General features: G+C 46.4%; 1 protein-coding gene across 1 annotated transcript in view; it reads right to left on the reverse strand.

The window, feature by feature from the left end:
• TOP1 (DNA topoisomerase I) overlaps window positions 1-21,316 on the reverse strand; it is a 65,550-nt gene extending 44,234 nt beyond the window's left edge. Inside the window, exons 1-2 of the mRNA XM_027645962.1 lie at window positions 21,215-21,316; window positions 20,714-20,738 (exon numbers count right to left, since the gene is read on the reverse strand). Coding sequence (XP_027501763.1) covers window positions 20,714-20,738; window positions 21,215-21,247 — 58 coding nt within the window. The 5' untranslated portion in view covers window positions 21,248-21,316. The remainder of the gene's footprint in view (window positions 1-20,713; window positions 20,739-21,214) is intronic.
• Window positions 21,317-27,190: the final 5,874 nt, after the last annotated feature.

Below are 27,190 nucleotides of genomic sequence, written 5' to 3' on the forward strand. Positions count from 1 at the left end.
CCCTCTGCACACTTCAGCAGTTACTTGAGGCAAAAGATACTACAGGGCCAGACATATTATGTCTTTTTCCTTAAAAGGACTGTTCTGGGAAACTTGGCTACAGAACAAGACAGACCCCTTAGTTACTGCATTCTTCATTAATTTTGTAACTTGAAGGCCCAGTATTCCTTGCTTTTGAACAGAGAGAAACCTGTGGAATGACTTGGTGATGAATCCTGACAGGAGAATAGATGGATAGAGAACAGGACTGTCTCCAGCCACGCTCTGTCCTTTAGAACAGCTCCACCAACTCCTCGAGGAGTTCCACTTACGCTCCAGTAAAGTTTTAGCAAGCAAGCAAGGATATTACACTGCTTTTTAAAGACATGAAGTTTGCAAAACCAGCTCAATGCACCTTTTGCTCCACTGAAACCCTGGGGCACCTGCAATCTGAGGAGGAGGTGACACAACGTGACAGCTCTGCCAACAGGGAGAGGGCACAGCGGGCACAGCACCAAGGCAAGCTGGGCCACAGCTGCTTCACCCACCCCAATGGGTAAAAACTTACCATGGAGAGGTTTGGGAGGCCAGAAAAAACCCTGACTGATCACTCCTATCTTGTGTGACCGAAGCCTTTGGGATATGAAGTTAACCTGAAGCAAATGTCACTGCTGGCATTTCATCCATCTCACCCAGCCTGCAGAAACTGGGGGGGGTAAATCAAGATGTGCTGCAACAGCCTCTTCAGGAAGAGGACAGACACTCTTAGTCCTTCTTCGAATTTTTTTCAGCCACACTGGATTAATTGCTTATTTTCTGTGCACCTCATTTTTTCACCTGATGGGGAAGTAGCTAAAACTCTGTGGGTAATTAATGCTCAAGTAATCGAGATAGCTGGGTGGTACAAAGGGATGCTGACCTAAAGAAACTGCTACACTCCAAGCATTTTGCAGCAAAACAACGAATGGTGTAGACAGCAGCAGCAAGTTTAATGACTTGTCAGCACCTTTTAACAGCCTCTTCTCAAAGAGGTGGCACGTTCACATACGCCTGTTCCGCAGCAGATCTTATTTGCTGTGTAACAAATGCATAAAATCACTGCAAGCAAAATTGCAGTAGACAATATTACACAAATGACAAGTCCAAGGAAGCCTTATAAAGCATGAAAATACATGTTTGATCAGCAAAGAAAGGCTAAATTAATAGCTGCTTCTTACACATGCCAAAGGGCTCCCAACCGAGAGGCAACAATGAAGTTTCAATCCATTATTTGCATTCAAAACCAAAAAAGTTCCATGTGAACAAAAACATGTGTTTCCAGGGATTCCCAAGATGTAAAACATTCTCCTGTAATTGTATAAATAAGAGTCAGAGACTGAAACCCATTAGTATGTTTCCACTAACAAAGCAGAATAAAACAGAACAGCAAATTAAAACTTCAGGGAAATGACCGGCGTCAGTGAACAGCTTAAAATGCTGCTGTGCTGGCATGAGAGAGAGGAGAGGCCAGAGTAGCCTCCTAAGGAAACAAGAGCAAACCCACTCCTGTTCCAAGTGATATTTATTCTTATAAGGCTACACTTGCATGAGCGGAAGTACTAATTTTCCATCGCCTCCACCATTCAGAAATTGAATTCCTTGCCTTCCCTTACTGGGGTAGAAATAGTTTCAACGATTTTTTCCTATTGCTTTATGAGTCTACACCCACAAGAATAAACAAAGGTCTGAGCTGCATGTCCATTTTTAAAGAAGCAGCAAAACTGAAGATACACTTTTGCCTCCAGTTTTAGCAGCCATGGCCCATCACTTGTGCACATCAGGAGGCCAGGACGAGGCAGAGAGCAGGATCCAGGGAAAATGAGCTTGCTTGTAGTTACCTCTTAGGTTTCTATTGCAGCTCTTACACTTATTGCAGCTCCAGCTGCACTTCCATTTGTTCATAAACCTGTATAGAGGACTGAGATCCTGGAGGACTAACAGGGATGTGTGAGGACTGCAGTGAACACGGTTGAGGATAAACAGCTGTTACAGATCAACTCACAGAAAAGAGTTTTGATAATGAAGTAGTTACAGGCAGATTCCTTGTGGATTTTAGATCTACTAATACTAAAAAACTTCTACTACACCATCTCACCTCAGGTTTTTCCAAATTCTCACCTGTTTCTTCCCTATTGTGCAAAAGGCAGTGAACACAACCAGCACGGACAGACTCGCTGGGAAGGCCTGGACAGTTGTTCACAAACCAGCCTGGTATCCAGGGGTGTAAAACTAGTTTAAAATGATGAAAGAAGGTAAAACTTCAGAGCATTCAAATAGATAATGCAAGGGGGACTAATCCTATTTTCAGAGTCAGAAAGGAACCAACCTTTAGCACAGATCCACAGCTTAGCACAGAAAGTGTCACGCGGTGCTGTCACACAAAATCTTTTCTCGGGAAGAGACAAAGGGAGGGATGTACCCACTGCACTGAGGGGTGTATGTGCTGGAGACAGAGACAAAAAGAACTGCTCAGGGTCACCCACGAGTCGCTCAGCAGAAAGCAGCAGGGGCACTCGCCTCTGGAGACCCAGGGCAGGAGGAGAGCAAACAGGGCAACCCCAGCATTTACAGCCCTGTTTAGACTTCGGAGCTATCAGGGACTGAGGAGATAACCTATCCTTTACTTCAACGTTATCTAAAGTAAAATGGTTCACTTAACCCTTACTTTTCTGGTCTGCAGGACTCCTTTTCCTTCTGGCTAACAGATGGGCCCCAGGATTTTGGGGACAACACATTGCTCTTCATCAATCCCCTCTCACGAAGGATGTCCAAGCCAGGGTGGACTGAAACATCAAGTGAATGGACACCAGAGACACCTTTGCTCTTTGGCTGCTTCTGAGCTCTGGGAAGCTCAGCTTGTGCTCAGCTGCAGCACAAGAATGAAGCCCAGCTCTCCAGCGAGCAGGGCAGCGGCTGTTGCCGACACAGGCAGGTTCTGAATCACCTCCAGGAGATTTGCCCCAGGAACAGCTCAGAGAGTGACTTCAGCAGAGTGGGTCAAGAGCAAAGAAAATCCTTTGGTGCAATCTGTCACAACTTCACACTGCAGAGAACTTCATGTTCCGTCCTCCATCCTCAGACTGAGTCAGTGCCCCCAGCACAAGCTCTTTCCGCCTCCAAATGCTCTTTATACCATCATTAGACTAGAAAGGTGCAAACAGCACAATTTGTCATGTAAAGTCAACAGCTGATTACTGAATGCAAACTTACAAGGTGAACCAGGAGAAAATAGAGACAAACAACTGTAATTCTTGGTCCTTAGGGAGGATAAGAGAAACTTCAGCCATGTTAAAAAATAGGTTGATAATTTGGGGCGTGAGATTTTAAATTTTAATGATTTTAAAACCTGCACTAAACAGGAAAACTGCTGTGCTGTCAGGAGTAATTACACTGCGATGATGTCAGCTATAAAAACATTTTCCCTTGCTGGCTGCATAAGTCACCACTTCTCTTGGATTCACTGAAAAGAAGGTTTTTGTACTGACTACCTGAAATCCTGACAATTCCTCAGCACAGGAGTGATGAGCCAACAGAGGCTCACACAGAGCCTGTATTCACACCAACATCACACGAGGACAGGGCTGTTGTGTTTCACTGTCCTGGGTTTGACCCACAACAAGGCTCCCCCCAGGCAAAAATTTCATACAAGATCAAAAAAAAAGGCAGTTCCCCTGAAGTGCCTGTCTTGCAGCAGTGGATGCCCAGGCTCTGTCAGCAGCCAGGCTCACTCAGTTTATACACATGGGAGTGGTGCTCAGCGTCCTCAGGGGAGAGGCTCTAATGGCATTTGCTCAAAGTCTTTTATTAACCATCCCTTGACACCACGGTGTGGCTTTGGCCAGAGCTGGTCTCCTGCTTGTTGTAGGGAGGAAAGGCTTAAGAGGCAGCACCCTTGAGAATCCTCTGCAATGGGTTCAGAGTGTAAATAAATTGAATCTGCAAGACAAAAAAGTGGTTGGTAGAAGCTTTAAATCGCCTCTGCCAAGCTTTACACGCTGCAGTCAGATAATTCTCCTACTCCTTGTTTAATATAATTTCTATGAAGTTGAACTGATGGGGTCATCATGGCCAAAGTCTTAGAAAAAGTCTGTTTCAGAAGACCAAGCACCTATTTTAAACACACTCAAGCTGGTTCCTCACTGTAGGAGCAACTCCCACACTGATCCCAGCTGGGTTTTTGGTTGGGTTTTGTTTGGTTGGTTTTTTCCTAATTACAATGATTTCTTTCAAGTATAGGGCTGCACTGGATGGACACAGCCCGATTTCACCTCTGTCCCCATTGTGGGTGAGTCAAATGATCCCTCACCCACAACAGGCTGATCCCAACAGTGTCTGCAAGCACCTCATCACCAGGGCCTGCCCTGCCACCATCCAGGGAGGGGACGCAATTCCCCTGCCTGAAGGGACATTACTGCCATTGGCACACGGGAAGAAACCTGACTCCAGCTAAAACACTACAGAAAGTAAACACAAGGTAAATGTTTAAGGACAGTTGAGATTTTTGCACTTGCAACTGTACTCACAACTGTGTCTTCTGAAAGGAAGGGAAAGAGGACTAGAAAGAAGCATCAGCACAGCAGTGTAGGACACAGTAGCTTTAAAATAAGACTATGATTGTAATACTTTAGTAAGTACAGCTCCTAGCTATGGTGCACTAAATTCCACTGGAAGTATTCAATTTACACCAGTAGATGCAAAATGTTACTTCCAGTCACTGATTTTAATCTCTTCATGTGGCTGTAATCTGTTTATTTTGTTAAATTCAGGCCAAATCTCACTGGCTGGCAACTGTTAAATCAAACCAACAGGTACCTGAATACAAAATGTAACCTATTGACAGAGGATAAAAGGCTGTGGTTACATTATTATGCATAATACACTCCCAATTTCTTCAATTAAAAAGCTCCATGCAATATATTACCAGTTTGGTGAGGCTCTTTGTTGGGTTCTGTTTGTTTGAGTGGGTTTGTTTTTTGTTTGTTTGTTTTTTTAAACTAGTGGCTGGAATCCTTGGATGGAACGCAGAGTCAACATTTTCAGATTCCACCTTACACAAAAATCAAATCTGCCTCGAACGTGACATGAAGGGGAGAAAACATTTCTGTAATTTATTTCACATCTAAAGTCTATTAAAACAAAGCAACACAGTCTTTAAAATGGAACTGAATCAATTGCTTCTGGTTACCTTGTTCCTCCATTCTAAGAATACTCCTTTCTTTACCTATGCAGAAATAAGTATGTGTGAAAACAGCTTTCCCTTTTCAGCTTTCAAATGTCCTCCCCTGCCCCAGCCACTAAAAGAGCTGTTTGAACCAAAGGAAATGTGCTGCCGGTGCAGAGTGTCATCAAAGGTTCATTTATCACTGCACTTCAAGTGCTTCACTAATGACTCCCATCATATCAGAGGTTCTGCTTTACAGCTACTGCAACACGATCACATTCTCTACTTTTCAAGTTTCTGAATGTGAAACCTAATATTATTTAAATAATTTTAACAGGTTGATTGGTGAGAGGGTTAGAAAAATGCTCAAAAAACTATTAGAGCTACAGAGGCAACCATAGAGATTCAAGACTCTGTTATTCCTCTTTAATTTAACCCAAAGTAAGAAAATCAAGTTATAAAGCTTGTTTTCAGGGGAAAATTAAGAAATACTTATTGTTTCCTCTTGATTATTTGACAGCAGAAATAGGCAAAGGAAACAAGATGAACATCTAAGACTATTTACGATCTCATCAGTTATTCCTGAATGATTCAGCTATAAGGCTGGAAAATATTTTTAAGGTTCTTGGCTGCCAGTTTTATACACATCAAGACAAATATTTTAAAAGTTATTATGATTCTCACCGGAGTCAAAATTAAATCAATGCATCTGTTAAAATTTATTATCAATTTTCCACGAAGGACTAACACCACCCTGAAAGCTGCAGCCACTCCAGCTGATTTAGGAGTTTGCTGCTCCACAAAGAGCCCAGAGCAGCAGCTGTACAGTTCCCTCCTATCCTCCTCTACCAAGTATTTCAAGCCTGTGCCTGACAAAACCACTTCTGGGAGTGAAAGCACCATCCATGTACCTGGCAGAGCAAGTTCAGCTTTAACCAGGAGTGCACAGCAGCCCCAGCAGTTTCCAAAACTGCAATAACTCAAACAGCTTAAATGTATTTGGGTTTCATGCACCTCAGTGACATTGTTTTGCAAGTTTTAAAGTGTACCAAGTTATTTTTGAACTAGCAATTACTTTACTTCCTGTACTCCAGTCCCTAGCAGACCAGGAAACACTCCCTCTTTCTCCTGTGGTCACAACTGTGACCTGTGATCACCTTTTACTTGATCCTGCCAGATGCAAAAAGGCACCAACAGTGAAACCCCAGAGCCTTAAGCTTTCATTAATGATTGTGGTAGTACTAAGCAAAGCCTGTAAGTGAGAAAACTACATGAGGAGTAGCCCTAATACCATCAGAAAAAGTTAATATGAATAACCTACTCTGAAAATCAGCAAATTATATGATATACCTAATTTCAAATGCTCCTCCCGAAACTAAGCAGCCCCATGGACAGATTAAGATACTCCTGGAGAAAGAGGTTTAATAAAATTGAAAACTAAGTAACAGCTTGTAACAGGAATACTTTTATTCTAATGATGGTGCACTAAATACTTTGTCTCCAGCAAATTCGGAGTAAGTTCAACCTGGTTTCCTAAGGACATCTGTTTGCCTCTCAGAGATGAAGCAGTTCAGTAGTCTCTGCTCAAGAAGGATCTACGGCCAGAGAAACAGTTCAGCACAGGTTTTCACAACAAGAGACTGCGTATGAGTTACTTGAGATTAAAATATAAAACAAGACACTTTCTGTCACTGCAGTCTCTGAGACAAGTACTGGAACCCTGTCTGCCAGCACTTCACAGTGAGACAGCTACCCTGAGACAGAACCCAAATTTTCCCTTTTTAAGTGAAAGCCATAAGCACAGACAAGTAAAACAAGGAGACAATTTGCTAATACCGAGCATCATATGTTAAAAAATAAAAATCTAACTTCCCTACAGTGAGAAGTGTGCAGTTAAGGTCGAGTGCAGCATTTGTTCCATCAGAAGGTGCTTTATGAACTAGGTGCATGTCTGATGTACAAGGGTAATTCTGGCTGGGTTAAGCACAAGGGAAAACTGCAGTGACCTACAGGGAGGAAACATCATCTGACTCTGGGAGTACAAAGACACCTGACAACATTAAGTCTGAGGCCTTTTTGGAGCACCAATCTCCTCCAGCAATTTGATCTGAATCTAAAGCTGCATGTAAATAAAGCTGCTGGGATGACAGGATTTGGGAAATCACATCCTGCAGTTAGCAAAGCACTAACCACAGCAGGCAGCAGAACAGGTACCGTGTGGACACCTCGTAGTGATGGGCAGGACACAACCAAGAGATAAGCAAGAGCTCGTGGGGTGAGGAACTGAGCAAGTGTCACTGACACCTCCTGACCAAATGACACCAACTTCAGAACATGGAAATAAACCAGTGAGAAACTTAGAAATGACACAAATCTGCACGAAGTTTTAAGCCTTCAAATACTTCACGGATGCTTAGAAGAAAGCCCTTCAACATCAGATCTTTCCAGAACTGAAAACTGGTGGAAAACTTACCTTTCCAGCCTCTCAAGCTACTATCATAAAAATTACCATTATACTTGTTTGTAGTCCACATACTACAATATTTTTTAAATACTTCTTCAAGTACTGAGGAAAAACAACTACAGAGAGGGCTTGTTTGACTCTGGCCACCTATAGAGCTAATTGTCAATTAATAATTCCAGAGCTCTGCTGAGATTAAACTGTTAACATACAGAAAAAGACATTATATAAACTCATCTTAATAAAAAAAAAAAAAAAAAAATATTACACACTAACAAATTCCCTTTGGGATTCAAGTTTTCTTATTCTGGGTTAGTCTGAGCATGAGGCTTCTGTGCCTGGGTGAATGGATGGGGTATTTACACAAATGGAGAAAAACACAAAAACTTAAATTAAAACCAAACTAATTCTGCTGTTAATAAGTGAGGTTCACATCTGTTTTGAACACTGTTTCATGTTATTGTGAAATACAGCTACAGGGGATTTATTTCACAAAACAATGCTCCACAGCTTCATTCTCTACAAAGGAAACCATTTAAAAATACACACTAAGTTCAGCACACAAAGGCTCAGCAAACCTCCTGATCCCTCCGAAACGTGGCCACGGTGTCAGCACCATTCCCCACCCTCACCAAGGGCACTGAGCAGTGATGGGCAAAGCCCAAGCACAGAGTAGCTCCCAGGAGATCCCACGAGATCCAGCCCCCCTCCTGAACTCCCTGTCCCTGCTGGCAGCACCAGTGCCCCCAGCTTGCTCACGTGCACCCAGACCATGTTCAGTTGGTGTGCAAAGACAACACTGTCACTTTGAAGGAAAATTCTATCAGATTCCCCAAAGAGGTAAATACAGGGCTGCAAGAGAGGCCCATGGGCACAGAGAAGGAATATTTTAACTCAGGCTATGGTTCAATAGTAAAACCACTTTCTCCTGTACACAACAAGCTCACACTTTGACAGTGATGCAGAGCAAAACCATAACTGAGTATCACCCATCAGGGCACAGGAATCTCAACAACAGGGCTGGGCAGGAGGGAAGGGGCAAACGTGTCAGACACAAGGCAATTCTTCAAGAACAACAGCTTTACACCTTCATTTGGGAAACAAAAAAAAACAGACACAAATTCAACTGCTTCTGCCTTTTGCCCATTGATGCAATTTAAGAATTAAATTACTGGGATAGCCAGTTTATTGCCAGCTGCAGCCTCCATCCCCTGCAAGACAAGCTACAGACTGGGGCAAACAAAACTCCACCGTGCTGGGCTCTCCCAAGACCACATGCTGACAACTAAAGCTACCAAGCACAGAGCATCAAGGGCCAAGCTGTACTTTATTTAAAAAGTACAGTCTTTTATATAAAAAGAACAGTCTAAAACCCAGAAAGCAGCTTCCTTTAGACACAGGTGATGCTGAATAAGCCTACTTGATGATAAAAGAAACACAGTTTATAACAGCTACCAAACTCCAGAGAGCAGCAAATTTTAAATTAGAAGACTGTATCGACTCACAAAAACAGGTATTTCAAGGACAGCTTGCCTGTGTTCCCTAATGAAGTGCAGGTGACAAACGCAGCTATGACAACATGACTCAGACAAGATGTTGGCTCTTCTGGGAGTCTTCTTGATTTTGGAGTAGGAAGGAGACAGGAGGACATAAGAAAGCAAAAGTGTAAAAGGCTTTTGAAAAAACACGTTCTCCACATTCACTTCCAAAGGTATCCTGGACAGATGGAGAGATGTTCATCTGACGGAGCAAGACAAAGTAACCCAAACACCTACACAGCTCCAGGATGACAACTTGCAAGTATCAGAGTTACCAGCACTGGCACTCAGACTCTGATTTGTGCCAGTGTTTGCTTACAATGGATGGAAAGGACACCTACAACAGGATGGGGCAACACTGCCCAAGTTAATCAAGGTCACTGTTGTTATGAGTTCATCTCTTGCACTGCACTCGAGTTCACGTGAACCTCCTGCCTCTGGATCTGGCCATTCACACTGTGCACTGGAACACAACTTGCACCGTGGTTTTTCTGCTGCAGAAAGCACTTCACCCCTGAGGTGCACTGTTACCACACTGAAGGAATCTCATCCTCAGCTAAAACCCAAGCTAAAAGCCAAGTGTTGAGGGGAAAGCTAACTCTGATCCACATATCAAGGGCTTTGCTGTGCACAAGCAGCATTACCACAGATACAGCACATTTTAACGGCCTCAGTGACATTCCTGGTCCTCAAAAGAAAAGCAGGCGGCCCTTTATTCCCCATCTGGTGGTCATTAACTCTAGAGAACAAACCTCAGAGTACGTCACTAGTACTACTCCATCCCTCCATTTTGTACATGCTGCTTGTGTTGCAGTGAATCATCCCCTCACATGGATCTCCAAAGAGTTCCAGCTTCCAGTTTCCCAAACGGTTACATTAAACTGGAGAGTGCTCGTCTAACTTGTAAGGTGCCTTCCTAAGGCAAGTTTAAACCAGTTCCTGCCCATCCCAGCTATTTTATCTCTCCAAAAACTGATCTTACTCACACATTTGCCAGCATCCACAAACTGGCAGAAGGCGTAATTTGCTCTTCCTATTGCTCCAGGCCCATTTAGGAGACACTCATACCAAGGTATGGTGCAAGAGACTGAACTACCTGATACCAGAACCCTGCACACAGACCAGGAAACCACTGTCTCCCTACTGTAAATCCAGTGATTTCATAAATTGCAAAACCCAGCACGCAACACTTGTAATTCGCACTGTATCATATGTACTCATAAAGTAATGCACACCTTAGCTCCGAGATGAGATCTGCATACAAGAAAAAATGACAACGTATGTTAAAACTGCAGAAGCTCCTTTTTTTTTTGTGCTGCCCTTTGCTAAGCACCTCAGTCTTCAGCTGGAGCGGGAATTAAAAATCAGAAACAAATGTCCAAGATGGAACTGAATCTCAGTCCTAGTCAGACAGCTTTTTATCTATTTCTGTGCTGGAAGAAATCATTCCCACCACGTTCTGGTTTCTCCAGCTCTGAGAAGAACACAGTACTCCCTCTTCCCCCACTGTGCTGCCTATTTAAACAATATGGCCTTAGGACAGGATAACAATGTATAGCACAAAGGACCTTAATCCCAGACACAGCATCCATGAGTAACAGAATGTCCCTCCCCAATGCTTCCTGCCCTCAGCTTCTAAAGTCTCTCTTCACATTCAACCCTTCACCCCCACATGTCCTGAGCAGAGCACCAGGCACTACAAATGATGCTGACAAGGCAGCACTGCACAAAACCAGAAGCCAGAATAGGAACTGCCAACTTACCAGCTACTAACCTCCCCAAGGACAGAACAAACTCCATCCACCTGCACCCACTGCAGAGCAGATGAAGGAAGACAGCCCTCCTACTTGGTTATCAAGTCTCCAAACCACCTCATGTCACAAGCTCTGTAACAGGGTGTCTGTCCCCTGCCACCACCTGTACTTCCCCACTCCTAAAACTCTGCTTACAGACCACAAAAATACAAGTGTTTTAGCTGTGCTACCCAACTCCAGAAACCTCTGCACTTCAGCTCAAAGATCACTACATGTTTCTCAGCTCTACCTCCAGCTACTGAAAAATCTGCAACAGACACTTAGTGTAGTTTAAATGGAAAAACCCACAGAAGTCAAAGAGCCCTCTCTCCTGAAAGGTCTTTATAGGCCACCTCTCCAAAACAAGAAAGTGCAGCCTCAGAGGAAGAGGAGCAGCTGTTTTGACAAGTCTGGCCTCTGTTCAAGGACTGAAATAAGACTTGAGTAGTAATACATTGCCATCAATAAAAAGTTCAACTGAAGTTGCCCTGGCCCTAAAGCCCAGGTCATCCATTCCACGTTACACACGCAGGAAAAACTCCCACGATGCTGTTCCATTGGGAATGTGTCCAGAAGAGAAGTGACCAATCAAGGAAAAAGTATTCTGGAGAACACAAGTTCGTGCTCTCGTGTGTCAGAAGCAGTGTTAGGCAATAGAGCAGAGTAAGTGACAAATGCCAGGAAAAAATTAAAAAGCTATCTGTACTTGGGGATTGCTCCATCCCCAGGAATTATTCTCTTGACTTTTTAACCACGAAGCCCCGTCTCTGGTCAATGCCTAAAAAAATTATTCTTAAAAATTCTTAAGATTATTCTATTTAGATACTGCCACACATCATCTAGCTGCAGCAAGCTAAGACATTTGGATGGAAGCAAGACAACTTCCCATCCCCTGCACTATACACTGAGTAGTGGAATGAGCCCAACACTTCAAAACTTACAAAGCACTTGGTAAAACTCATTCCAGAGCAGCCATACAAACAGTGCTCAAGCAGTGGGTTTCAGACAGGACAAGATGTATGCAGCCCTACCCATGTTCAACGTGAGACCTCATATTTCATTTGTTCTTATCATTTATTCCCAAGCACAGCAAAACAGTCATTACTGAGATCCTAGATGCTTGCTGCAAAAATTAATAGGACTGTGCAAATCAATGACTGGGATTACAAAATGAGCAGCAAGTAGTAAAAGTCACCAGGGTCTTATTTTTAGAAAATCAATGAAAAACAGCATTATGGGAGAAAAATGGACATTTTGAAGAACCAGAACTATGCCTTCATTGAGAATCTAGGAGTGTTTCTTCCTCAAATAAAGCTGCACTATCTGCTGAATACTCTGTGTGTGTAAGAGACTGTCAGCTGTACAGTGCAGCTGATGAGACCTAACAGGCACTTAGCTAGTTGTCTAAACAACTAAAACATCAGTGTCTTACCAACATTATTCTCATATTAAGTCCAAAACACAGCACTGTACCAGCTACTACAAAGACACTTAACTCTACCCCAGCCAAAACCAAGACACCAGAACAGAGCACGTGTTTAATGGACACTGCCAAACATGGGTCAACAGACTGATCAAAATATTTTAGGGAAGCTACAAGTACACTGCAAGCTTTCCTGAGGCAGAGATCAGTCTCTCTCCAGCCATGGAAAGATACAGCCAGCTGCAGAATCACTCTGCTGCAGCACTGAATTCCATGAATGTCCATCTGTCTCTAACACAGAGCAGTCTATGCTGGGCAGAACCACGAAGAAAAACCTTCATCTTTTGGTGGGCACTATGAAGCTCTGCAATCCTGAGAGAGAAGGGAGCCATTGTCTTGATAACATTCCCTAAAAAGCTCCTTCACTGACGAAGGTATGAGATAAAAATACACACAGGGACACCCACACAGCTCACAACTGCACAAAGCTCATGGTAAGATTGTGAACACGAACAAATAACTCACGTCAAAGATATCGATAAGGAATCCAAAAAGATCTACTCATCGGAAGCCTTGTGGGAAGCAACTTTTGTCTCTTTAAGACTGACAGAAGCCTCCTAATAAAACCATTTCCTAGCAGCCTGATGCTGTCCCTCTTTACCCTGCTCTCATCCCAATTTCAGAAGTCACCGCCTTCAAACTTATAAAGGAGTTTAAGGGATTTAAGTGCTTCGGGTGGAGGCACAGGTTGTTTTTTTTGAGGAGGGATTGTCTGCCGAGGCTTAATGACAAGCACCTACACTAACCTTCCAGCTGTGCCTCTGTGAGCCTGCACTGCCCCCAGCCCAGCCAGATAAACACTTCAGACTTTTTCCAGCCCCGCCTCCAAAGCTTCCCAAGACAGGAGTAAGGAATGATCGACGCTGTCCGTCCTTGTGACCCCTTCACTTTGGAAACTGGCACATTCAAAACAGAGCAGCTGCCAGTGCAAGTCAATCAGACTGACCCACTACTGTGACCACCTTCCAGAGAAACTGTTGGGATTCAAACAGCCATGAACAGAGGGACTTTTCCCAGGGTGAAGCAACAGCATCAAATGTTGTGTTCAGCAGAGCTGCCTGGCCATGCCTTCTTTTTTTGTGCAGAGTATTTATTCTAGAGGAGAAACAGCCCCTGAGATGACAGAAAACATCACCAGAAATCTGTGATAACATCAGCAAATTTGTGAGGCAATTCTTGTTTGAATCTCTCCCTCTTCTACTCATCCTTCCTCATCACAGGACTCCATCTCTATTAATAGGGAACTAATTGCCAAGGTCTCCCACTTCCCCACAACCATCAAGTCTGATCTCCACCAGTTGTGTTGGAGGATCTCCCAGAACACTGTTTGTTGCAAGGACTGCCACAGAACTGTATTTCCTATCACCGCTCCTGCTGACACAGGCTGAGGTTTAACAAAATCCTGCTTTTAATATCAACAATTCTCAGACTTCTCTGAGATAAGTACATGTCACAAAAGAACAGGTTCCAGGAAGACTGCCTGCAGCTCCATATTCTCCTCTTTCATTCCCACGTCTGGAGCGCTCGCTTGTTCATCAGCTGAGCGGCTACAGAAGTCAAAATTAGAAGCCGAATTTCAACTTGAAAATACGCACGTATGCTCATCTTTCTAAAGCCAGTAGCAATTTTTTACCACTCTTTATACCTTGCAGGTCACAAGAATCCAAAATTAACTTCGCCCTTTCTTTTCATGTCACCTTCCAACTGTCCTAACTCTCTCACTGTGACACCAGCAGGTATCACTGCAGCTGACTAAGATCATTAGTTTAAAAAGCAAACATTCAAGGCAAAAATATTTCTAACTATATACCTCATTAAATCCACAGGAGCTATTTAGTATTTATGTCAGCCAGGACATTTTGAACAAATGCTGTGCTAAAAATACTGTAGTGTCGTACACACCGGGAAACCACCACTACAGTGTGCTGAGCTGAGCTAGGAAATAGCAGGAGCCTGCAGCAGAAAAGGCTCTCTCTGCTCTGCCCAGAACAAACAGCACTTCCACACCGTAGTAATTCCAGTGTTCAGCCAGTGAGGGACAGTGGGAGCCAGAGCACACGTGGTGGGAGCTCCCTGGATCGGACACAACGGCAGAGTAAGGACGGCAGGAACTGGGAATGCTGTTCAAACAGAATGATCCCACTGTAGCCACAAATTGGGGTTTGAATTGATTTTGTTTGTCGGTTTTTTTTTTTTTAAGAAGAACAGCAGCACACTAACTGCTGAAATGACAGCAAGCCCATCCCCTTCTCCTGTTCTCTTAACAGGAGGAGCCACTCTGGAATCCAACGATATCCACATTTTGATGATCTGTATTTAAACACTGGCAGTGCTTAATGGCTCAGAACGAGAGTCCTGCAGGGAGAAGGCAGGGCCAGGCAGATCTGTCACCTGCTCTGTCAGAAGGGACAGTCCCAGGAAAGCAAGCTGATAAACACTGATTTCTGCATCGAATATCCTCTCTCAGACTTGTAAAGCTAAGACAAAGTCCTCAGGACCCCAGGCAGGACAGAACACACAACATTAAATAGATTTTGGTCCCATGTTTCAGAGTGTGAGGTTTTCTGCAAAATGTGGGGCAGTTTCTATAAAACTGGCAGCTGCAAAGCCAATTCAATTTAATAAGCCAATAAATATTTGTGAATGACTGCATGTCTTACAAGGAATTGAGAAATTACATCAGCATAACCAGCTCGAGTAGACTCGAAAGAGAAACTGCCCCATCTTGAAAAGTCATAGGAAAAAAAAATCTGCACTGACTTCCTAGGTTAAATTGTATTTTTCTTAAACAGTCACTGTGACATTAAAGCTCATCCCTGAAGTCCAATAACAAAAAAGATACAGTGTCAGCGCTCCGCTGATTTTAGCAGAACTACAGCAACTTACAACCCCAGGAACAATCTGAGCTGGAGCCTCCAACAGGGCAGTGGCTTGTGCTATTTCAGCAGGTATTACTTTAACAGGAATCCAGTGAAATCATTAACAGAGGAATTTGAGTCAATGAGATGTTAAGTACTTGCTATAATTACATATTATTGCAGTTTCTGCTGACAGTTGCAGAAACCTTCAGGAGGTTGGAATTCAATGAACTATCTAACTAATATCTGAAGTCACACTTGTAAATGAAATTAAATCTGAATTGTGCTCAATCACATTTATGAGCTGTGTGCCTAATTTATGTGAAGCCATGCAAAAAAAGCACACTTTTACATTGGTCCCCCAGTTAAAAAATGTCATGTTTTACAAAGTAAACAAAGTAGTCCTGACAACACTCTAATAACTGCAGAGTGATTAACACTATGGCAAAAGGAAAAACATCTTAAGAAAACTTGCTGGAAGAAGGAAGCACATGGGCCATTAACCCCCAAAACGCATCTTCCAGCACATTTAAGTAATTCTGCTGAGTTTTAACAAACACACAAGTTGGCCGCAGCTCACAGAAGGGCACTCAACTCCCCACTCCCACAAGACACCCATTAAGTTTTAACCTGAATGCTGAACGTGTCAGAACAATTAACACAACAGACCTCAAGGTCTCTAGCAAAGCCCTTCTGAGGCTTCTGCTGGGAAAACAGAGGCAACCGACTTATGTAGCACATGATAGTTAAGAGCAGTTTACCAACAGTACGTTTATTTACATTTCTGAGAAGCATCATGATCAATTTGTCAGAGTATTCTCACTTATAACAATCTGAAGATTATCTGTTATGTCCTACAAGGCCTGCGAGGGATTGCTGTGAACATATTGAAAATCACTGCAAAAAAACAAAACTAAGAAATTTTGTAGAGATTGGCGTCTGACGTGAAACACTTCTAAAATAAAAAAAAAAAGCTAAGTGGTTACAGACTTAAAACTACCCAAGCATTGTTCTGGGGCTGTGGGCAGCACTTCCCACAATGCAGGCTCATCACCAGAGCCGCAGTCTGGAGCAAAGGCACGGAGCAAAGCAAGGAAGGAACAGGCTCCATTCCTCAGGATTCACATCTCCAAGTACCACAGAAAAGGCAAAGGACATTTTCAGCAGAGATATCAATCTGCACCTAAACACCATTAACTACCTTTTGTATTTGGGACCTCTTGCCAAGCACTTGACATTTAAAGCACTGGTGAGACGTGCTCCCAAGGAACTTTAGACAGACCTCCCTGACGTGTGACACACAGAACAAGCACAGGCAGTGCCTTCAAGCTTCCTAAATCCGTGCAGTTTGTTTAGTACAGGGGCTCTAACAGCAGCGCTAAGGTACACACAGCCCTGTGCCAGAAGTGGCCCTGCTCTCCTTCAAAAAAGGCTCACCCACCCAGAAGGCACCAGCAAAGCAGCAGCAAGGAAGCACAAATCTGGTCTTCAACAGACTGTTTCAAAGCACTGAGAAATCCTAAGGATCTCCGTTATGTTCCTTTTCAGTTTGTTAGCATTTAAATCACCCACACCTCTTACTGCACAGCTCTGGCACACATGAAACCTGAATTTAATGCAGAACACAAAACGTGCTGAAATTCCTTAACTTGTAAGGCATTTGGTTCGGCACTCTTGTTGTTTAATTTAATTTCCCTCCTCTGCGTTCCCCTTCATGTTGTCACCCTGATAAATACAGGGGTGCCACATGAGCGCTCAGGCCAACATAAAAAACCTGCCAGCTCCTGATAAGATGCTGCAGCTGCAAGGGCTTTTTTTTTCCCCCCCAAAAAATAGTCAGTTAAAGAAGGTACTCCTTCAAGCATGTTTGAATTCCAGAAGCCACCTCTGTGACGTTGGACAAATTCACACTTGACTCCTGTTAATACACTGTAATGGTTCCTACAGTGATGCTGACCTCAAATTGCATCTTAACAGCATTGGTCAAATCAACCAGAGGCAAAAAGCACTGCTTGGGGTGATGTCCTCAGTTTCCACCCAGAGCAATTCTGGATTCTACACAAGTTCTGAACACAGGCTGCTGAACAGCCAAGACACTAATAGCTGTTAGTGGAATTTAGTAGCTTTGGAATGCAATTTGATTATTTTGCAAACAAAAGTCATTTTTATCTACTGAGCTCTGCAAACACAATGGGAGACCTGAAAGTCAAGATAAATTGCTTTTAGTCTCAACATTGTCCTCAGTAGTAAAAGGTTGCTACATCCAACGTTAATAACAAAGCTCTTAAAGGCAAAACTCAACAGAATCCAAATCTGTGGAGAAAGGGTCATTTTCAATGTCCAAGCTGTATTTGGAAACGACAGCTTTGGACTCCATTTCCCTTCTACAACGGTGAAGACTGTGAGAATGTCACTTGTAGAAAAGGCTCGCTGTTTCAGCACAGTATTGTTCTCAGGATGGTCTGAAAACAGGCACTGCTGGGACTGAGCACAGGGAATTCTTTGAAAAGTGTACGGATACTAAAAATACAGCTAAGGTGAAAAAAATACCCACTATGGCCAAACAGGAGGGGAACCTGGATATCGACACAGAATGCAATTACCCAAGTTGGAATTTGCCCAGGACACTCTTGCTTAGAGTGATCTGGCTACTTAATGACAAGAAATAGCCAGGAACACATATTTCCTGCTGGCACCCTCTCTCACACCTAAGGCTACCCTGCCATCAATGAAACGGGCGTGTAACCAGATCCAAGCTCCCAGTTACAACCAGGGTGCTCCCTGGTGACCTGCCACGGGCAGACCCACCCACCTTACTGCAGCTGCAACAACTTGTGTGACCACAACCTGAGGTAGTGTGTCCACTGACCCAGATAGGAACATTAATAACAACAGGAAGCTTCAAAGTGCTTAAGCTGCTCTAAGACTGATACACTATCCAGGAGTCACCTAAAACATTCCTTATTAACAAAAATGTTTACTGTTGGTACACTCAATATTTAGAATGAGTCAGTACCAGCCCACAGAAAAACTTCTCTTCCCGAAATGTAAAGCACAGGAGGCCCAAGAGAACACTTTGGCTCCACTGTGGAGTGCTGCCTGACAATAATCAAAGTACAAACCAATTCTAAACATCTGGAGGGGGGGAAAAAAGTACTTGAGATTCCTACAACCCACTCCTAATCTTTGCCACCAAATAGGATCAAAACAAGAAAATAAGAGCTGGAGCCTCACTGCTCTGCTAAACGAGAACCGCTGATCTGGGATCCGCGCGCGACAATTCCCGACACACGAGCGCACACAACTCCTGCGTGCAGGAAACGAGACTGGGAGCAAGCAGAGCTGACAGGTTTTCAGGGAGATCAGTGGTGGTCACAGGGTCAGAGTGGACACTGTCTATTCAGCATTATTCCCTGAACAAGACTAACAGGGTTACACGCACCTTTCAGCGCCGAAAAGGATTTTGAGTTTTAGGGGCCTCTGATCAGTCACAACGATGTTACGTGACTGCCACCAGTAATGACAGCAGGAGGGAAAGGTGCTGATACCTACACTGGTATGGAGCTGCTGGGTGTGCTTGATTTACCAGGAATTCAGTTTGTCCATCAAGGTGTCTTTGAATTTCTGTATTGAATTCCTCCAACACATGGTAGAAATAAAAACTGCAGGAGTTTTTAAGTGCTGTATGTCTAAAACTCTTAAAAGAATAAAACAGCACATGGTCACAACAGAGGAGAAAAATCCCTCTAAAAGGTTCATTGGAAGCTGTAGTGGAAAGGTCAAACATACATCACTTCCCCTATGTAAATCACTATATAACTAAAGCTGACCTGGGAGAGCTTTTCCCTAAAAAAAAGATGATCCTTAAGCAAGTATTTCCCAGCGTAAGAAAGCTACATGTATTCAATTATATGCTTATATTTATGTCGCTTTGAGAGTTACTACTCCTGTACTTCTTGGGAAATCCACTGCATCCTTTCTTTTAAGAATTATTCATAGAGCCCTGCTATAGATTCAGAATGGAAATGAAAGTTCAAAAACTGTGTATTTGCTACTGTCTGCTCCTACTGTACACACACAATCACATTCCAATGAACTCACAGAAAGAAAGGTGCTCACAAACGTAGATCTGTAAATATTTACACGCAGTAGCTTACAAAGCACCCAGGCACGTGGACATCACACAGAAAAGCATTCTAAAAAATCGGTGTAACTAAGTCAAGCAGATATTTTCAACCACTTTTTTTGTCCTCTACCACCCCAGCAGTCAGAGGACAGCTCAGAGCTCCTCACACATCCCAAACAGTGACAGTAACACACACACACACACAAAGGCTGGTTGTACGTCCTCAACTCCCCTTCACCCTGCTTAAGCCCTTCAATGTGACACCTATCAGGTGAGAGGGGGCTTGCAATTACCTTGCTACCTAGAAAAATGAATAAACAATCCGAAAAAGTTAGCAGCCATCAGGCTGACTAGAAAAGATAATAATGTATGTATATATACAAATATAAATATAAATAGACATGTAAACGTATTCATACATAAATATATACACATAAAATTCATATATAAAATATATACATATATAAAATTACAGGACTGCTATAAATATTTCTGAATAAAATGAAGTTAGCTTGTAAACTCCCTGAAGTGATGCTGTCTACCTTTCTGGAATTGTCTATGCTATGGTGTGTTGTTTATTTTTAAAGTGGATTTTCATTCTAATTAAAAAAAACCACCCAACAGGATAAAGTCACATCAATTAAACAGCAAGACAAGCAATGAGGTTGATCTTAAAAGGGATACAACAGATTCTTTTAAAGAGCAACATGTTGCAATCACCCTTCATTTTAGGGGAAGGGAGGGATTCCCTGAAAGGAACAGAGACGGGGAGCAGTGGGGGGGGGGGGGAGGGGGGGTGGGGGTTTTAAAAAAAAAAAAAAAAAAAAAAAAGACTTGGGGGATTTTTTATTTTTTTTTTTTAGCTAAAAACTTTGGTTTCCCCTCGGTTGGAAGGGGCTGGTGCCGGGGATGGCGGCCCCGGCGCCTCTGCAGAGGCGGCTCGGCGGCTGCTCGGGGAGGAGGAGAAGGAGAGAAAAGCCACAGAGAGAGGAGAGAAAAAGAAAATGGCGCAGAGACTAAGTCCCGACCGTCGACAAGGCGACTTTCCAGGGAGGAATCGGGGCCCAAAGGCGACCCGGGCAGGGCCGCAGCGCTCGGATCGGGGGCCTGCGGTGCCCCCACTCGGGGCGGCGGGGGCCGGGGGGGCCCGACCCCGGCGGGAAAGGGGCGCTCGGGGCGGCTCGATGGGAACAATGGGGCCGGTGAGCGCGGAGCCGGGACTTAGTCTCTGGGACGCCATGTCTGCTGCGAGGGGCGCGCCGGGGCCGCACTCACCGTTCGCTCGGAAATCCGCCTCGATCTGCGGGGAGAGCAACACAGGGACACACGGTCAGCACGGCCGGCCCCGCGGGAACGGGGGCCCGCCGCACCCCCCGCCCGCCCAGCCCCGCTTTTACGGCAATTAAATACCGAACGGGAGCAGCCCGGCGCGATGCGGAAGGTGATGGGGGGTGGGGGAATCGCCACCCCGGCGCCCGCACGGCCCGCGGGGGGACCCCCCGAAGGGGAGCGAGCCCGGGCAGCGCGGCAGCCGCCCCCTCCCCGCGTCCGCCCGGGCGGGGGTCACACCGCTCCCCGCTCCCACCGCCCCCGCCGCGGCGGGGGGACACCGCGCTGGCAGGGCTGTCCGCAGGGACGCGCCGGGCAGGGCACGGCGCCCTCGCCGGGGTTACGGGGGTGTCCGGGCGGCGCGGCCGGGGCCGGCGCGGGGGGATGCGAGCACGGCGGCGGGGGTCCCGCGGGAGCGCGCCCCGCGGGCGGGCTCGCGGCGCTCACCTGGGAATCGTTGTGCAGCTGGTCGCCGCTCATGCCGGAGGCGCGGGAGCCGGGCGGGGCGGCGGGAGCGGGCAGAGCGGCGGGCAGAGGGGCGCCGGGCGCAGCGGGACCGGGAGCGCGGCGCGCTTGTGTAACAGACTAAGTCCCGTTTTCGGCGCTGTGCGCAGGCGCGCCGCATTTTATGGCGGCGGGGCGGGGCCGGCCGGCGGGAGGGCGGGAAACGGCAGCGCGTGGATTTGCATCCGAGCCACGCCCCTCGCGGAGCCGGCAATATTTGCATACGAGCCACGCCCCTCCCGCGTGCTCGCTCCCACCACCCCCCCGGCTCGCTGCTTTACATATCCGGTCACGCCCCTTCCTCCCGTTCCTCCAATGGCGCGGCAGAGCCCGGCCCTTATTTACATGCGCGTCCCCGCCCCCTCCGCGCGCCGCCGGGCCCGGTGCATTGTGTAAGACCCGTGCCCCGCTGCGCGCGCAGCGCGCACGAACCACAGGCTATTTGCATACGGGCCCCGCCCCCTGGGCGCAGGCCCCGCCCCCGGGCCGCATGGCGGCGGGGAGGGGGCGGCTGTGCGGGATGTGATCCCGATCCATCCCCGGGACAACCCGCCCGCCCGCACCGCCCGCACCCCGCGAGGCCCCCCAGCCCCTGGGCAGGACCTCTCAAGGCAAGCCCTGAAGGCCCGCTCCTCCAGACCCCCCACAGGCGCCAGCTGGCGGGCAGTTTCCAAGGGAGGCAGGATGCTCCTGTGGCAGGAGAGGAGCCGGGGGGGTGTGGGACCTGTGCCACTGACCCCTCCTTGTCAGTCTGTTACACGTGTGGCTGAGCCCTCGTTATAGCCCCTGCACCTCACTGCACCAGGCGGGAGCACAGAGCCCACGGGAACCACGTGGAGATGCCACTGCCCTGCACCCAGCTGAGCGTGATGCTCGGGGGGATGCAGATCCGGCAGCTTCGGCCTCACTCGGCTTGTTAAAGTCAAGGACAGCAGTGGTGCATTGCATAAAAGAGCTTCAAAAAGGGGATCAGACAGCAAGGTTTTTCTTCTGGCGTAAACAGGGCCTTTAATTTCTTTTGTAAGGAAATGGAGGGTAAAAAGGAACAAAAGGTTTATTTTCTTTTAGCAAATGTGATCATGAATCACAGAACCCACCAGAAAAACACATCCCTGCCCCAACTGAAATCTGGAGACATTTATTTCTGTTCTGCAGCAGCTCTTATAAACGGGTTTTCTTCCCGTTGTGCTAAATGGCAGGTTTAGTATGCATGGCTGGTACACGTCTCACAGGACTGCCTCCAGTCTTCTTGGAGCTTCCATCCTCTGCTGCAACACAGACTGTACCTTTCCTCAGCTTCTTTACACAACCAGAGCTTTGATTTGACACTAAAATAACCTGGCGCTGCCAGGCTATCTGAAGAGATACATCAAAATGTAAGCAGCGACAGCAGCCACCTATTTGCACTGCATATTTATATCCTGCAAAGGGAAAACTCTGTCACTTGCTTACAGTCTTCAGAAGAGGATCTGAGGACTTCCTTTTTTTACCAAGAGCAGGCAAATATTTCTGGCTCTAGAGCTGTTTATTATGCAAACTGCTTTAGTCACTGTTAGGTTTTTAAATATAAACATAATGAAAAGGCTGTTTCAGACACCGGGAAGAGGTGTGTGCCCCTGGCTCACAAGAATGAGATGAAAAGGGGCTTTGCTCTGGGTTGGAGCCCCTCCTTGCTGCCATCCAGGGATGTGGAGGCTGTGCCTGCTGTGGGACAGCCTGGAAGTGGTCTGTCACCTCCAGCTTCCAACATTAGAAATTCCTGTGAGCTCTTTATTTGAAACAGCATTTTCACTTTAAACCTCACACCTCTGTGTCCCCAGGAAGCCCTGCTCAGGTGACTCTGCCACAAGGAAGGGACCTGACAGGCCCCCCCACCGTGCTGCATCTGCAGCCAGCCCTGCCCAGGGGAAGGGAGGGCGGCCTCTGCCAGCCCCTGCCATCCTCACAGGCATCTGCAAATGTGTCTGGTGGCAAAACAGAGGCCCCAGAACTGGCACAGGAGAGCTCAGGCCTGTGCTGCCTGCAGGAGCCTGCTGACAGCCGCCTGGGAGAGCTCTGGAGGAACAGGGAGCCTGGTTTGGTATCTCAGGGCTAATAACGACCACTCCCATGGCAAGGGACTGTGTCACTCAGTGACAAGGAAAACCTTGTGCCACTGCTGTCAAACACCAGTGATACCAGGAAGGAAATGTCCAGCTGAGACAGCTGAGCTCAAGCCAGGGCGAGCTGTCTCCCGGGAATCAGTTCCCATCTGCTACCGGGAGTCTCTGGAGATATTCAAAACCCACCTGGACACAAACCTGTGCAACCTGCTGTAGGTGAACCTGCTTCAGCAGGGGGCTGGACTGGATGGTCTCCAGAGGTCCCTCCCAAACCCAGCCATTCTGTGTGATCCATTTGGTCTCCAGTCTCCATAGGGCTATCCTGGGGCCTGCAGGGAGCCTCTGCTCTGCTTTTAGAAGCAAAGGGGCAGGGAAAAACACAGCTTGTTCTAAAGCACATTAAACTGTAACACCTGCACAGCTCCATGTGTTGCAAAGACCTGTGTGATAAAAAAACCTTCTGATCTCCAAACCCATAACCTGCACCACCCCCCTCCAGGAGTCTGCACCTCCCACCCTGGCATCCCTTGGGACACGGGAGTCTCTGCCAAAGGAAGGGGAAGGTCCAGTAGAACCCAGGGCAGTGGTCAGAGCTCCAAGCCTGACAGAGTTAGAGAAGCGTTTGGACAACGCTCTCAGGCACACGGTGGGGTCCTGGGGTTATCCTGCACAGGAGCTGGACTCGATGATCCTTGTGGGTCCCTGCCAGCTCAGGAGACTCTAAGCAGCCCTTTCGGCAGCAGAGGCTGGCAGTGAGGAGGTTAACGTGCTCGGACCTGCCGGCCCGGCAAGGCCGTGCACACCCCAGCAAGATAAATGGGGGAATTCACACCTCTGAGCGCTGAGCGCTCTCTCCGGGGCTCCCCGGGACTGCAGTCCATCACCATCGTTAATGTAGCCGAGGTGATTGCTTGCAAAAAGAAACGGCTGGAAACTACGTGTTTAAATTAAATCATAAATCGTCCGGGATATAAAACCAGCAGAAAACCCTCCAGTTCTTGATCCTGGTGAATTGTGAGATTTGATTTATCGGGTGCAATCGAGGCTTCACACTGTGCACAGGATGCTTGTTTTGGGAGAGGGAGGGGGTGCTGTACTCCTGACCAGCTTTGCAGTGCTGGGATGGGATCCCACACACCTTGCTCCAGCCGGAGTTCCCACTCCTGTGCATGGACCAACACAAGGGAAACCTCTACACCCAAACCCCAGTTCCCCCCTAGCTCTCTTTCCAAGCCACTGCCTTGTTTTTAGCCTCAGGCAAAGCCATCTACATCTATGTGTTCCTCCAGTTAATTCTCTTCTATATTTAACTTTGTTACATGATGCATTTCAAGTTTGAAAGTGAAACAGATTTGGTAATTAAATACACACATATCTTGATATTTTTGATTACAATGTCAAAAGTTCAGGCTTTAGACCCTCTTTCAGAGTGCAGGAGGAAGAACACAACATTGCAAACTCATTAAATTTTATTAGCAGTCCCACAGATTCAAGTTCACTTGTTTTGTTTTCCTTTAAATCATTTTGTAAGAACCCACTTTTGTCAGAGGCAGCAGCCAGTTTCTAGTACGTTTTAGGAGAAAAAAATCCCAAACCAACCAAAGCCCCCATCTGAATATAACACAAGTGCATTCTGCTAGTGAAGAGGTAACGAAGGACCGGCTACAAACCAGACTTCAATCCAAAAATCTAATTTTTAAAAGCCTGTCATGATTTTTGAGTCTCAGCTCGTTTGTAAGAACTATGGTTTGGATACTTCTATCACTAGACTACATTTCTTTCCACAGCCAGAGACCTGCCTGATGTGCAGGATTCCCAGTTGGTGTAATCCTGTAAACCTGCTGCCACCAGAACAAAGTAACACTGATACAAAATAGGAACAGTCAGATACACGACTCCCCACTCATTTTTCAGTAGCACGACCTGCTCAAAACACTCATACCTATTACGTACTGTCGGATATATTGAAACTAAATGATCTCAGTGCTTTGAAAGCTCTTTATTTTCCACTTCAATAAACTGCAGCAATTATTCACAGCTTTATATGTAAGACAGGGGAGCACATTAAGCAGAACCAGCAGATACCCTTGTAAGTGGGAGCTTTCAAAGGTCAGTCTTAATTACTGAGTTTCACCTGGGATGGGAGAAGCTTGCAGAAGTCCTGGGAAATTATTAGTCAGAAAACAATAGCTGATATCACTTGAACTTTATGATGTCCTCATTTGCCGTGGTTAAGGGAGCCATCGGGGGTAGCAAGGTTGGTAATGGGAAGAACATTTGGGTCATGATCTAAAGAGCACATAACTGCATTTTCTCGTGGAGCCACCCAACATCCACAAGCCCATCTACATCTGCTGCGATGGTGTGTGGCCATTGCACAGCGCTGAACACAGCCAGGGACACAAATCCCACTGCTCCACAGTCCCTCCCTGCTGCCAGCATTTAAAAGAGACTGTCCTGCTTGGGAAAGCAAGGAGGGATCACAAGCAGCACCTTGCTTCAGCCTGGCCTCCTAATTGTCCTGTGCAGAGCAGTCAGGGCCCTGTGTTTGGAGATTGCCCCACCCTGGGGCTCCAGCAGCAGTGTGGGCGCCTCGGGAGCCCCGGAGCACGTGAGAACAGCCACCCTTGCATAACGTGGCAGGCGTAGGAGGCAACAGGATGGCTCCTTCTGAGCATTCACATGTTGCAAATACAGCTGAGATAAGGAGCCATTTCATATAATCTGTGCCCCTGCTATGAATTTCTCATGGATTTAGGCTATCTGGTTTCTCTTTTTTTTTCCCCTCCTGTAGTTGATTTCACTTGCTGTTTCTCACAAAGTAACATAATTCTGTGGAGCAGATTCCTGACATCGCAAGGAAAGGGTCCAAACATTTCTCTTCACATCAGAACTGCTATTAAAAAAATACCCAGAGTTAAATTTGGTACCCATAGTTAATAAATGGCTCTCCCTCACAGTACAATGAGATAATATTTCCCCTGTCTCTAGTGTTTTCCATCAGAAGGAGAGAAGAATCCCCATTTTGGAAAAGAAACTGCTCACTTGGAGTGTTTCCATTTCTGGAGTTGGGCCACGTGAAGAATGCTGGGCCCAACTCCAGGAGATCCGAGGAGCCTAAACCCATCCAAAATCCATGAGAGCTCTGATACTCGTCACTCCAAACGCCAGTCCAGACGTGTTCCAGAGACTGTCCCTGCTGAACCCAAGAGCACCTCAGAAATGGAGCCTTTAAAAACTCTGCTCAAGTCAGTGGCAAGCAGTGAAAATTCAGCAGAGACTCCTGGCACAGCTTCCATCCTCATGCCAGTCTGCCACCCCGCTGCTGCCCCACGCCAAAACCCACTTCAGCCCGAGGGCTTTGAGACTGCCTAAGCTCAGCCTAGCCTGGAAAACTCAGTGGAAATGAGCCCCCAAACCATGGGGAACTGTCCTTTGCTGGCTTGCCTTGCAGGCTGGAGGGGAGCCTGGCCAAATTCGGGTGCATTCCGCCTGGAGAGCCTGAGTGAGGTGTGAATTGCTCATGCCTTAGTCAGGAGGTGACATGTGGCCCCATTAATGGCTTTATTAGCTTTGGTGGCCCCACGCAGCTGGGAGGGCACTTCCCAGCAGGAAGGAAAGTCCTGTGCTCCCAGGGCTTTGAGGGCTGCTTGGTCCCTGCTCTGGCACAGGCTTTCCTTGGTGTCCATGCTCACTGAACTGCTCAACAGCAGGGATGGCCACAACAGTGGTGCACCCTGCTTGGAGAACAGCCTGTCTGGGGCATCCCATCCTGCACCCCTTCCAGCACAGTCCTTGGATAGCCATCCTGGCACAG

The sequence above is a fragment of the Corapipo altera genome, unplaced genomic scaffold (assembly GCF_003945725.1).
Source record: "Corapipo altera isolate COAL_440 unplaced genomic scaffold, ASM394572v1 64, whole genome shotgun sequence".
NCBI lineage: Eukaryota > Metazoa > Chordata > Aves > Passeriformes > Pipridae > Corapipo > Corapipo altera.